Genomic DNA, 12,304 nt, shown 5'->3' with positions numbered 1-12,304 from the left:
TAGTGCCCCCATGCTTCAAATTGTGATGCTGGAACTTTCCCACTGGACTAAACTCATCATTCCCCTCAATCGAACTGCATTTCTGAAAGTAAGCTGTGATTATCAACAGGCAGCAGAGATTTACAAAGGGACGTTCGAAGCTTGAGTTGCTGCAGCCTGTGTTCACTGGCTCAGAGTCTGGGCCTCTCTCCTGCCGTACACCGCCTTACCTGCCAGCAACATTCACGACTCAGTTCAAGCGCTGGCAGTAAGTTCATGGATACACAGGCAAGGACACCCTTGCTAACAACGGCTCTCAGCAACCATAAGATGCACCCCCATTTCAGAGATCTTAAAACAGGAAAAACAAGAGCGTGGATCTTGAAATGAACATAATGGAATACTACATCAAAATCAGACCACAGATTAAAGTCTACCTGGTGTAAGAGGTTCTTGCAAATCAAAAAAGAAGCTAGGAATCCAGGAAAAAAGAGGTAAAAGATATGAGGAGGCATTCACAGAAGCTAGTAAGTATATGATATGATACTCAATGGTTCAAATAATCAGAAAAATACAAAATAAAACAATGTGGCCAAACAGGGCTGTGGCGAATGTGGATCCCCATACAGTAACTCAGGGGAGCAGAGATGGATGGAGCTCCATGCAGAGAAGCCCTGCAGGGAAACTAGACAGGCACGTTCCAGAGAGACTCAAGCAGCTCCACAAGGGGACAGTGATCCCACCAGATTCTGTGTGGCAGTGGGGAGCACAGGCAGCTTTGGTATCCTGAGGGAAACAGCTAAGTACACCACGGAATCACGTGTAGCAGTCAGGAGGAATGAACACGAAGTATATCCAGCCCTCCCACATCTTCTGTTTGCCCTGTTTTGAGATTTTTTTCATTATCATTTAACACCAGCTTGCATTCTATTTATTTCACTGTTGGGTTTGTCTGTCCCAGAACTGTGATTTACTGTATGTGCTCAGCATATTCCTGGAACAGAGTGGGCACTGAAATATATGCTCAAAAAACTAAGTGTGAATAAAAAAATCAGAATGAAGTCTGGAGCACAAAATTAAAAATATACATTCATAAACCGTTAAAATGTGGTTCCAAAAGTAGTGTGAAAATTGACATCAGGAAACCGTGCTAAAGTGGACTAGGGATGCTGGCAGATGGCCTGGCCAGGGAGCAAGATGGCTCCATGTCAATCACAGGAAGAACTGTCCGTTACAGACCCTCAGAGGAGTCAATCTCCAGTTACAGGTGGCAATAGGGAGAGATAGACACTGCATCTCCTACCAAGGATCCACCAACCCTGCAACTCAGCTAACGAGAAACCCTCACCACCCTGAAATCTTGCTTTTTCTCTAATAAACTTACATTAAAGCAACCCATCTCAAATGTCTCCTCTTCCTCCAGAAAATAATCTTCTTCTCCCTTGTTTGTTGGACTTGCCTAGGGTTTAGCTTCCTGGTCCCAAATTGTAATTTTTATTCCCAAATAAACCCATTCCTGTTGATAAAAAGAACTATTTTTAAGGTTAACAATACATGCAAAATAAAAATAAAATGTATCATTTTAATCATTTAGAAATATATGCCATCATGTGATGAGTGAAAGCTCAGCACAAGTATTTCCATGGGGTGGCTGAGTGGGTGCAGGTGAGTGGGCGAACAGATGAAAGGAGACAAAGGCTAATGCACCCGAGAGCAGAGCGCTGCCTGGCGTGGGCGCCGACCAGCAGGGGAGACAGAGGACAGAGTCAGCACCCATGTCCACAAGAAGGGCCCCATGGGGAGAAACTAACACAGAGTCCCTGGCAAATCTGAGAATGGGACGCACACGATCACCACCTGCAAGGGACACATGGCCCACAGCAGAGCTCCTCTATACATGTGTACGTAAAGGGTGTGTGTGTGTGTTCCATCTGCCTATCAACTACTTCAATTGAATTCAGGCCAATACATTCAAAGACATTAAGAAGAAATGGACAATGAGTAAATGACGGTAACCAAACCCTCTCAAGAAGGAGACCCGAGGGCAGCCTGGGTGGCTCAGCGGTTTAGCGTCGCCTTCAGCCCAGGGCGTGATCCTGGAGTCCCGGGATCGAGTCCCATGTCGGGCTCCCTGCTTGGAATCTGCTTCTCCCTCTGCCTGTGTCTCTGCCTCTCTCTCTCTCTCTCTGTCTCTCATGAATAAATAAAATATTAAAAAAAAAAAAAAAAAGGAGACCTGAGCAGCTAGGAGGACTCACTGAAGACATTAATTCAGGACAAAAGATCTAGGCCCCAGCTTTTATGGAGCACAGGGCATGGTGGTGATGTCACAAGGCAGTTCTTTAAAGTGGGGCCTTCTGTACGCCAGTGGTCCCTACTAGTTCCCCTAAGGTGCCTGATGTACAGAAGGTGAGAACAAGCCTTCCCCCTTTCCGGTCAGTGCAGACATTAACCTCCGTGGAGCCTGAACACGGAGCCCTGAGAGAGGTCACTGAACAATCATGAAGAAGACAGAGGGCCAACGACGACAGTCCATGTGGTCAGCATGCCTACAATACAATTGATAAGAAAATGTTAAGACCAACTCTACCAGGCACAGTCAGGGCAAAGAAGAAAGAAACAAAACTCCTCTGTCAGCACACAGGTTATTAGCAACACGAACTGGGAATGTATAAAACTAACCAAACAGCCACGGTTAAGTAGACCTTATTCCAGGAAGGTGAGAATTAATAGGAAAACCCATCAGTGACTTCTGGTAAACAAAACAGAATGAAGAGAAAAACCCGTCAGCCTTTCGTTCCTTCTAATGGCACGTAAAATGCCTCCAAGGTCTAAATAGCTGATGCTACTAAGACCATGATGCAAGGAGAGATGGACAAGTTGTATCTGAGAAGTCAGAGACCAGAGGGGAAGCTGCAGGTGGGCTGACCATGAGAGGCTCAGCCACAACACCTGGAGAATGCTCCCACGCTATGGGAACATCTCCCTGTGAGCATGCAGATGGTTCGGAAATCTTATAAGAAGCAGCCGTTTGCTCAGATCTCCTTCCTGCTCTGCAGAAAGACAGGAGATTTACTCTCTGGAAAGGCTTGAGCATAAACTCAAAGTCCTAAGGACAGCTGAGAGAATGGGGCCATGGTGAAAAGAGCAATCAAATATACATCTGCATCATGAAAAATGGGGACACTGAGCTCTCCTCCTGGAAAACAAAGGAGTAAATCTTAGTAATTTTGGATGAGAGAAGGATTTTAAGATCTAATACAAAAGCACAAGCAAGAAAACAACAAAACAGATAAACCGGACTTCATTAAAATTAGAAACAATTGTGCTTCAAAGTTCACTGTCAGAGAAGTGACAAATCCATAGAATGGGGGAAAATCTTTGAATTTCATATATTTGATAAGGGACTGGTATCAAAATACATAAAGAGCTCTTGTAAGTCAATGATAAAAAAGACAACTCAATTAAAAAATGGCCAAATGAGTTAAGTAGTTATTCTCCAAAGAGAGTAAGTGGCCAATTAGCACATGAAAAAATGCTCAACACTATTAGTCATTAGGGAAATGCAAACCTAAACCGCAGTAGGATACCACTTCCTACCTACGTGGAGAGAATGGGACTCTGGGGTGACGAAGGGTGGCATGGTGGACTGTTTTTCTCTGAAAAACTTAACTGCTATACATCATTTAGAAAAACCTATCAGTATAATTTGACATAGTAACTGATTAGAGCTGGGAAGTCATACCATCATCTCAATAGATACGGGAAAACATGGGATAATATTTAACATTCTGATTTAAAAAAATGAATGAAAAAGTTCCCTTAGCAAATGCAGAAGAAATAGGAAACCTGTAACTTGGTACAGGTTATCTCCCAGAAGCCACCGGGACACTGAGGTCTCTGTCACCACTACCATCCAGCCGTACGGGAGGTGTCCTAGCCAGCGTAGGTAACACAGGAACAGAAGAAAAAGATGCTCCTCATGACAGCATGAACACACCCTGGTTCCTAGAGATGAATGCGTTATAGAGATGAATGCGTTAAAAGATACACAACATTCACGTCCTGGTTGTTAAGCAGGCGTAGGGTGGGTGGACACTAATGAAAGGTACGTGGGATCTCTCTGTATTACTTCTTACAACTGCGTGTGAACCTACTATTATGTCAATGTAAAAAGTAGGAAAAAAAAAAAAGAAAAAGAAAAAGATAGGCAGTCTTTATGAAGAAAGTTACATAACTTTACTGTAGGACATGAAAGACCTATGTGATACACCAGGTACCCAGTGATAAGATTCAGTACCAAAGAACCTCCAATTAATCCAAATCAGTACACTGCTAGTCACAAACCCAAACTCTTTTTCTGGTCAAATAAGATCAGTTAAACTGAAGCTCGAAAAAGAGAGCCACAAATAGCCCAAGCCATTCTGAAGGACAAGGAGGTGAGGACTTGCTCTAGTCAAGGCCTATTCCTAAGCTGTGCTATTTATATGAAGTTCTGGCACAAGGAGAGACAAATACACTGAAAGGATAGAAATAAAGCCAGAAACAGACCCGACAGAAGGGCACACAGGATACCAATAAAGGGAAATTTCTACTCGGTAGGTAAAAAAAACGGACAATTCTACCAAGAACGCTAGGATAGCTGGCCACCATACAGAAACAGGAAAATCCGACCTCTGGGGTGAGGAAGGACTTCATAACCACCGCATTAATGATGAGTAAGTCTGGGTTCAAAACATGTAAAGATTGACTAAAGAAATCCATAGAGTGAAGAAGGCAAGCCTCCCTGAGAGTAGACCAGAAGTGGAAGTATATACTCGGGAGAACGTGCTGCATCACACTATCAGACAAAGTACCGAATACCTTCATGGCATCAAGAATATGTGTTATAAGTATAAACATAGGGGAGACTGGGGGCTCAGTTGGTTAAGCATCCTAGTCGATTTTGGTTCCAGTTGTGATCACGGGATTGTGAGTTCAAGCCCCATGTCAGACTGTGCTGTGTGTAGAGCCTGCTTAGGATTCTCTCTCTCCCTCAGCCCCCCTCACTCTTGGGCATGCTCTCTCTCTAAAATAATCTTTTTTTTTAAAAAAAAAAAAATATGACTATAAGTGAAAGACATCCACCAACTTTGTGATAATGGCTATCCTTTGTGGGAGGTAGGAGTAAGTGGTAGATGGAAAGGGGTTTCTTTATATATATTTGGAATGTTTTATTTAAGATAGATTAGAAACAAAGAAAGCAAAATGGTAACGCCTATTAATTATGGACAGGGGGAATACATGTGTCAGATATTTCCTGTAAATTTTAAAATACTTCTTAAGCAAGTATATATAGTAAAGCAAAGATAAGCAACAGGAGAACTAAACACAAAGACAGACGAGACCCCGGAAGCAGGGAGAGAGGCAGTGCAAGGAAGGTCACGTTTTAGAATTCGTACTGAGAGTCAAGTGCTGCTGTCTACAGCTAATCACTAAGAAGTGTGAGCACACTATTAATATCTGGTTACAAAGGTTACCTACAAAAGACCTAAAATCAGAAACAATCAAGCTAAGAAAAGGCAGGAGTGTTGCTTTTCATTTCAAGTATGTCTCACTATTTGAAATATTATTGGGAACCTGTATTATTTCACAAAAAAAAGTTGTTTTTTTGTTTTGTTTTTATAAAGGAAGAAAAGGACAAACTGGATGCCCAAATTGGAGACTATAAAAACTGTCCATATAGCCTTAAAAGAGAGTTACATATTGGGCACCAAGGCAGGGAGTTTCTGATCTTCAGAGTTTTCTGTTAAAAAAGAAATACTATGTAAACCTCTGCATGCTTTGGCAAGGATACCTAGAGGAAACCAAAGATACAAGTCCTTCAAGAAGCAAACCAACTTACCCTGAAACAATGTTGTAGTTGAGAGCAGGATGGTCTTTTGAGATGGGAGGAACAAGAGGTTCTGGCTGCCACTCTTCAATCAGTTCTTCCTTTTCCTACAGGAGAAAAGAAATTAAAATACAGCAGGGTACTAGTCTCAGGACAGTGACTTATTTTGTTCCTATACTTCTATTATCAACCAACCAATAAATTGCTCATCTGTCCACCTGTGACCATGAAGACAGAGGTTAGAAGCCATTCAAAACCTCTCATACTCAAGAAACTGCAGATCCATAAAACAAAAGGACACTGTATCTAGTTGCCAAAGTTAAGCTTTAAAAACACAGTTTTGTTTTTCTTCCACGGCTTTTAGGGTAAGATGTCTGTGATTACCAAATCTTGCTAATTTTGGCTTTCAGAGGATTACTCTAAAATTATGTCTAGTCATTCTCTTTAAAAAATGTGTAGTATGGATTGATAGCTTTATTTTTTTAAAAAAGATTTTATTTATTTATTCATGGAAGACACAGAGAGAGAGGGAGAGACACAGGCAGAGGGAGAAGCAGGCTCCATGCAGGAAGTCCGATGTGGGACTTGATCCCGGGTCTCCAGGATCACGCCCTGGGCTGAAGGCGGCGCTAAACCGCTGAGCCACCCGGGCTGCTGATTGATGGCTTTATAAATAAAAACTCAAACTACTTAAAAAGCTAAGCTAGAAACCAGTTTCATGGCCACCTGATCATTCACAAGGAGTTCTGAAACACCAAGGGAAACAGCAGAGACAGGACCTCTGTCCTGGATGGCCCAATCTTACTGCAATGATATCAAGAGTATTCCATGGCACACTAATCCCACAAGGCAGTCAGGACAAAATGGTGGGGGAGGGAGGGATCTGTGGTCAAGGTCAGGGCATCTCTCCAAATGGAGGTTCAAATATCCACTGGCCCAGGAAAGGTTACACAAAATCATGCAATAAGACATCCCCTACTCTGCTTCAGCCAGGTTTCCAGAACGTACTGGCCCTAAGAACCGCAGGCTGAATGTCCTGTGGGGGACACTGCCTGACCATCCTCCAGTTATTGGTAACGACGAGGACAGCGGGAGCCCGTCAGTGCCAGCAGGGAAGCAACTGCCGCAAGTCTGCGTTGATTCGACACCATCTTGCACTTGTTCCCCTGAGTGCTCCATCTCCATGATCTCCGAGCTGCATTCAGTGCACCCACTTTGTGAACAAAGCTGTAGAGATTTTTGTGGAAAAACCTTTTTCACAGTCACTGGTCTCTCTAAACATTCTGGCCCAAAGCTACAGGGGCTAGACAGGGAGATGATGGCAGTGACAGCAACGACAGTGCAGTCAGAACGTGCTTCCCTCTTGCTCTGGGCACAGTTCCTAGGTGCTCCCACCTGAGCCAAAAGGGTAAGCTTCTCTTTTACCAGCCGCCTCATCCTTCCAGCTAATGGAACCCCATGTGGGCAATGCCACGGGTCCTCTACACTTCCACTTCCTAAGGTTTGCCTGGCTTGGGCTGGGTCCAGAGAATGTGTCACAATTCAGTTTGGGGTGGGGAGATGAGAGGATTCTTTCCAGCTCCAAATTTCCTTTATGAAGAATACAGGGAAATCCTTCATTTTCCTCATGGTGCTCCTCATGAGCAGCTCATGTAATCCCGCACATTGGCAAGAGATCCTGGAGATCCTGTCCCTGTCCATGCTTCCCTTCTGCCATCTATCCCTAACACTGCTGATTCCCCTTGACAAAGTACAGAGCTCTGTGGCAGGGTGTTCCTCTGGGTGTCTACTTTATTTCTGGCTTCTCCAACTTTGCTTCCCTGATATTTCATTTCCCTTGATTTTTTCACACTTGATTCCCTTGATTTTTTCATTTCAAGTGTGTCTCACTATTTGAAATATTATCAGGAGCGTATATTGTTTCACAAAATATTATTATTTCACTACAGAAAACATTCCAACATATATAGGTAAGCTACCACAAATACTCTTTGAAAAGATGTAGCAACTGTAATCAAACACTGAGTAATAAATAAAAGAGATTTAATTTCTTACCTTGACTGTAAGATCAGATCGTTCTTGTAATTTGTAAGTTTTAGAGAACAGGAGTCTGATTATCCAGAGAATCAGAATTCCTTCCAAAATAAGATGGTAAGCAGGAGCCTAAGAATGAGTCAAAAACCAAAAAAAGAAACAAAATAAACACTTCAAAAATCTGCACATAAAATGTAATGTACCTGTATATACTGTCTTCCATGACCTTTAACCTATTACTTCTTAAGATTAAAACTTAATCTTTAAAACTCCTTTCATTTCTACTCACTCCTTTCCCCATTTCTAACAGTTGGCAATTTCTCCTTCACATGGAAAATCTTTAATAGTAAACCTTTAACACCTCTCTATGAAAGAAATTTAGGGATCCCTGGGTGGCGCAGCGGTTTGGCGCCTGCCTTTGGCCCAGGGCACGATCCTGGAGACCCAGGATCGAATCCCACATCAGGCTCCCGGTGCATGGAGCCTGCTTCTCCCTCTGCCTATGTCTCTGCCTCTCTCTCTCTCTCTGTGACTATCATAAGTAAATAAAAATTTTAAAAAACTCTAAAAAAAAAAGATTTATAGAAAGAAATTTAATTCTTAAAATAAAATCTGATGCAGAATCCCAACATGAGGAACAATGTCAACTATCAGATCCTTCAGATAATGTACATTTCTACTGGTAGGAAAGAACAGTAACCAACATTTCACAGCTCCACCAGGCTTCTAGCGACCCAATACACCATGGATGAGTTAGGAGTTATCAGAAAATCAGTTTCCACAATTCTTGGAGTTTTGCACATTTTACTATATTTTCCGAATCCCCGATAAGCCTCTTTAAAACCTTCTTGGATCCTGGCTGAGGAAAAAAAAGCTTTATAAATGCCAAAAGGAATGGCAGGTCTTTTTCCTATAGCAGTTTCCCAAAAGTATGCAGTTGCAGTGTAGGTGTGTTCCATGTCAACAGGCCTAAAAACACCTTACTAAAATTATCCATGCCAAGTCTTCTTTTCAACTGTGCATTTCCCAGATAAAGGCCAGGCTTTTATGTTTTGCATAACTAGACACTCTAGGTGTGTGTGGAAGATTCCGACCTTTGTAACTGACTGTAAACCACAGTTATAAAGTGATCCACTCCAATAGGCTGGCACTGGAAAGTCATTTAAAAGAGGTGTTTAGAACATAATCACAAATCATTTTCAAACATTAGACAAAAAGAAAGTGAAGATGATTCCTCATTGTTTAAAAAAATCTAGAATGTGGACAGAAGAAAAGCAGACAAATTCGAATGTAGGTAAATAAGTCAATACACAAATAGTTTTCTAACTACATACATGTCACATACACACACTATTATTTCTCTTTTGGGTACAAGACCCCTCAAATTCTACACACTAACTATATCAAAACTGGAAACAAGAATGGAAATCTCGGGGATCCCTGGATGGCTCAGTGGTTTAGCGTCTGCCTTTGGCCGAGGCTGTGATCCTGGAGTCTGGGAATCGAGTCTCTCATCGGGCTCCCTGCATGGGGCCTGCTTCTCCCTTTGCCCCTCTCTCTGTGCGTCTCTCATGAATAAATAAACAAAATCTTAAAAAAAAAAAAAGACTGGAAATCTCTCTTTAAGATGATTTTTAAACATACTGATCCCCCTTGAATACAATTCATTTAAGAATAAGGACTGTGGTCTAAGCATTCTTTCGGTTTTCTCAACAATTGCACTCTAATAGGCAAGCATCTGCCCAAGTCTCTAAGCATCTCGCTCCACAAAGAAATCACCCTAAGAAAAACTGAGAGACTGTCTAGTGAATTAAATCAAAATCACAAACGCAGCTTCTTTCCCTGGGAATGTCACATCTAAGAGAACACCTCACTCTTGGTCAGTTAGGTAGCCTTCAAAAAGGAAGCAACAACACAGAACAGAAAATTGGTCATTAAACACACACACACACACACACACACACACACACACACACACACACACAGAACCCTTCAATTTCAGAGGCTCTTATCTCAGTTACCATAATTAGGTTAAGGTGGGCCATCACTCACACCACATCTGTTGTCAATTCTTTTTTCAGGAAGTCCTGGTAAGTCTCGCAGTGGAAGGCACCAGGGTCCCCCCTCACCAGTAAGCAGCTATGTTCAAGTTTTACAGAATTATCAGAAGAAAATCTGAGGCTCGCTTTCAATGAAGAGGAGCTCTATAATATAGCACAGGAATTTTTGCCCTGTTTGATCAGTGCACTAGCCCTCGCCTCTAGATCCGTAGCCACCCGTCACCACCTAACTGTAAAAATATACATCTAAACGAAATCAAAGGAAAAATTCAGTCCCTCCGCTTGCACTGGACGCATTTCAAGGGCCCAGCAGCCACATGTGGGTAGTGGCTACCACACTGAACGGCTCCTGCACCGGGTAGCGCGGCTCAGCTAGCCTTTCAAAAAAAACCCTTAATTATCCGGAATAGCCTTTAAAAAAAAAAAATCTCTAAAAATTGTTGTATCTTTACAGAACAGAAAACGTGGCGCATGTGGAAGAATGGGAAACGATTTCGTATTCCCAGTTCCTGAATCGTTCGGCTTTCGTGACCCCTCGCCCGGACAAAAGCAAACTCCAGTACACAGCCCTGTCCCCTGCCCCCTGCCCCCTGCCCCACAGCCCCCACGACCTCCCCGGGCTGCGATCACCCCGTCCTACCATCACTCCCAGCTCCACAGGTTTTCAAGCCCAGCCTCGCTCCTGGCCCCCTCCCACCTGCTCCTCTCCTGAGCGCCCCTCACCCCCCGCCCCCCGTCCGCGAGCCCAAGGCGCCCCTGGGTTCCCGCTCCCGCCGGTGCTCCCCCGCGGGGCCCTCCAGCCAGAGGAGCCGAGGGTCAGGGCGTGACCCAGCCAACCCCGCGTGGGTCGCAGACCGCGAGTCCGCCAGAGCCGCCCCACGCCTGCGGGGCTGGGTATGGTCGTGGGCCGCTCGGGCCGCCAAGCTCACCTCGTAAAGCGCCTGGACCATCTCCACCAGCACCCACTGCTCCGCGGCGGCCGCCATAGTCAGCCACTGGCGCTTCCTTCCGGAAGGCGGGTCGCGGGCACGTCAAACAGCGCGCGGCGCAGCCCAGTGACGCAGCAGCGCTTGGGGGCGGGGCTGGAGAGACTGGGCCCCGCCCCTTGGCGCTTGCGCGCTGGAGGAACGCGGGACCCGAGGCCTCGGAGGCGTGGGGCTCACCTGGCGGCCGGCAGGGATGCGAGCCCGGAGGGGGCTCCTCCGACAGGTGTTGTGCCAGAACCCGTGCTGGGCCCTCGGGAAGGAGGCATTAATAATAAATGGCCCCTGCCTTGGGCGGGGAGTGTTCTGTAATCATAGATGTGCTCTTTACTTTTAAATGACAGAGGAACCCAGGAATGCATTATCATAAAAAATACAGAAATTATTATATATCACATATATAATAAACATATGTAACCTCTTATAGAGCACTTAGGGTGTGTCCTGCATAGACCAATGCTCGGCGAGAATTAAGCCATGCAGTACTTTGGTGTGGAACCTTCTAGAACCTTCTTTGGCACATGCAAATGTGGTGTGCACACACTTATTTACTTGGCTTGGATGTCTTAAATCTAACTGAGACCCTAGTGATAGTAGTGATCTACAATTTGCTTTTTTTTTTTTCTATTTATTTTTTTCTTGGGGTGTTTTGCCCATTCATCCATAAATCTTGCATTTTTCGTCTTAAAGAAGACTACGTCTTGGAATAACGTTATAAATACATATTTCTTGTTCCATTTTACTTACATATTTTCCTGTTAGTGGACACTTAGGTTGTTTTCTACTTCTGCCTCTGTTACCAATAATGCAGCAAGAAGCATCTATGTGCATGTATCTTCCTGTTCATGTGGGAATATTTTTTAATGCAATTAGCCAACATATAGAACATGGTCAGCTTTAGATTAGAGTTAGTGGGGATCCCTGGGTGGCGCAGCGGTTTGGCGCCTGCCTTTGGCCCAGGGCGCGATCCTGGAGACCCGGGATCGGATCCCACATCGGACTCCCGGTGCATGGAGCCTGCTTCTCCCTCTGCCTGTGTCTCTGCCTCTCTCTCTCTCTCTCTCTCTCTCTCTCTCTCTCTCTCTGTGACTATCATAAAAAAAAATTAGATTAGAGTTAGTGATTCATCAGTTGCATGTAGCACTCAGTGTTCATCTGTTACATGCCCTCCTTAATGCCCATCACCCAGTTACCCCAACTCCCCACCCCTCCCCTTCAGCAACCCTCAATTTGTTTCTTGTAGTTAAGAGTCTCTCATGGTTTGTCTCCCTCTCCGATTTTTTCCCAGTTTTCTCTCCCTTCCCTATGGTCCTCTGCACTGCTTCTTATATGCCTCATATGAGTGAAACTATATCATAATTGTCTTTATCTGACCA

General features: G+C 44.1%; 1 protein-coding gene across 1 annotated transcript in view; it reads right to left on the bottom strand.

The window, feature by feature from the left end:
- The window catches only part of SPTLC1 (serine palmitoyltransferase long chain base subunit 1), a 51,421-nt gene extending 40,452 nt beyond the window's left edge, over positions 1 to 10,969 (bottom strand). The window contains exons 1-3 of the mRNA XM_055310436.1: positions 10,875 to 10,969; positions 7,907 to 8,014; positions 5,864 to 5,958 (exon numbers count right to left, since the gene is read on the bottom strand). Of these exons, the coding sequence (XP_055166411.1) occupies positions 5,864 to 5,958; positions 7,907 to 8,014; positions 10,875 to 10,931 (260 nt within the window). The 5' untranslated portion in view covers positions 10,932 to 10,969. The remainder of the gene's footprint in view (positions 1 to 5,863; positions 5,959 to 7,906; positions 8,015 to 10,874) is intronic.
- Between the last annotated feature and the right edge of the window lie 1,335 nt (positions 10,970 to 12,304).

Source organism: Nyctereutes procyonoides, unplaced genomic scaffold (genome assembly GCF_905146905.1).
Source record: "Nyctereutes procyonoides isolate TBG_1078 unplaced genomic scaffold, NYPRO_anot_genome, whole genome shotgun sequence".
Taxonomy (NCBI): domain Eukaryota; kingdom Metazoa; phylum Chordata; class Mammalia; order Carnivora; family Canidae; genus Nyctereutes; species Nyctereutes procyonoides.
The sequence above is the reverse complement of the archived record's forward strand: the minus strand, read 5'-3'. Positions and strand labels throughout refer to the sequence as shown.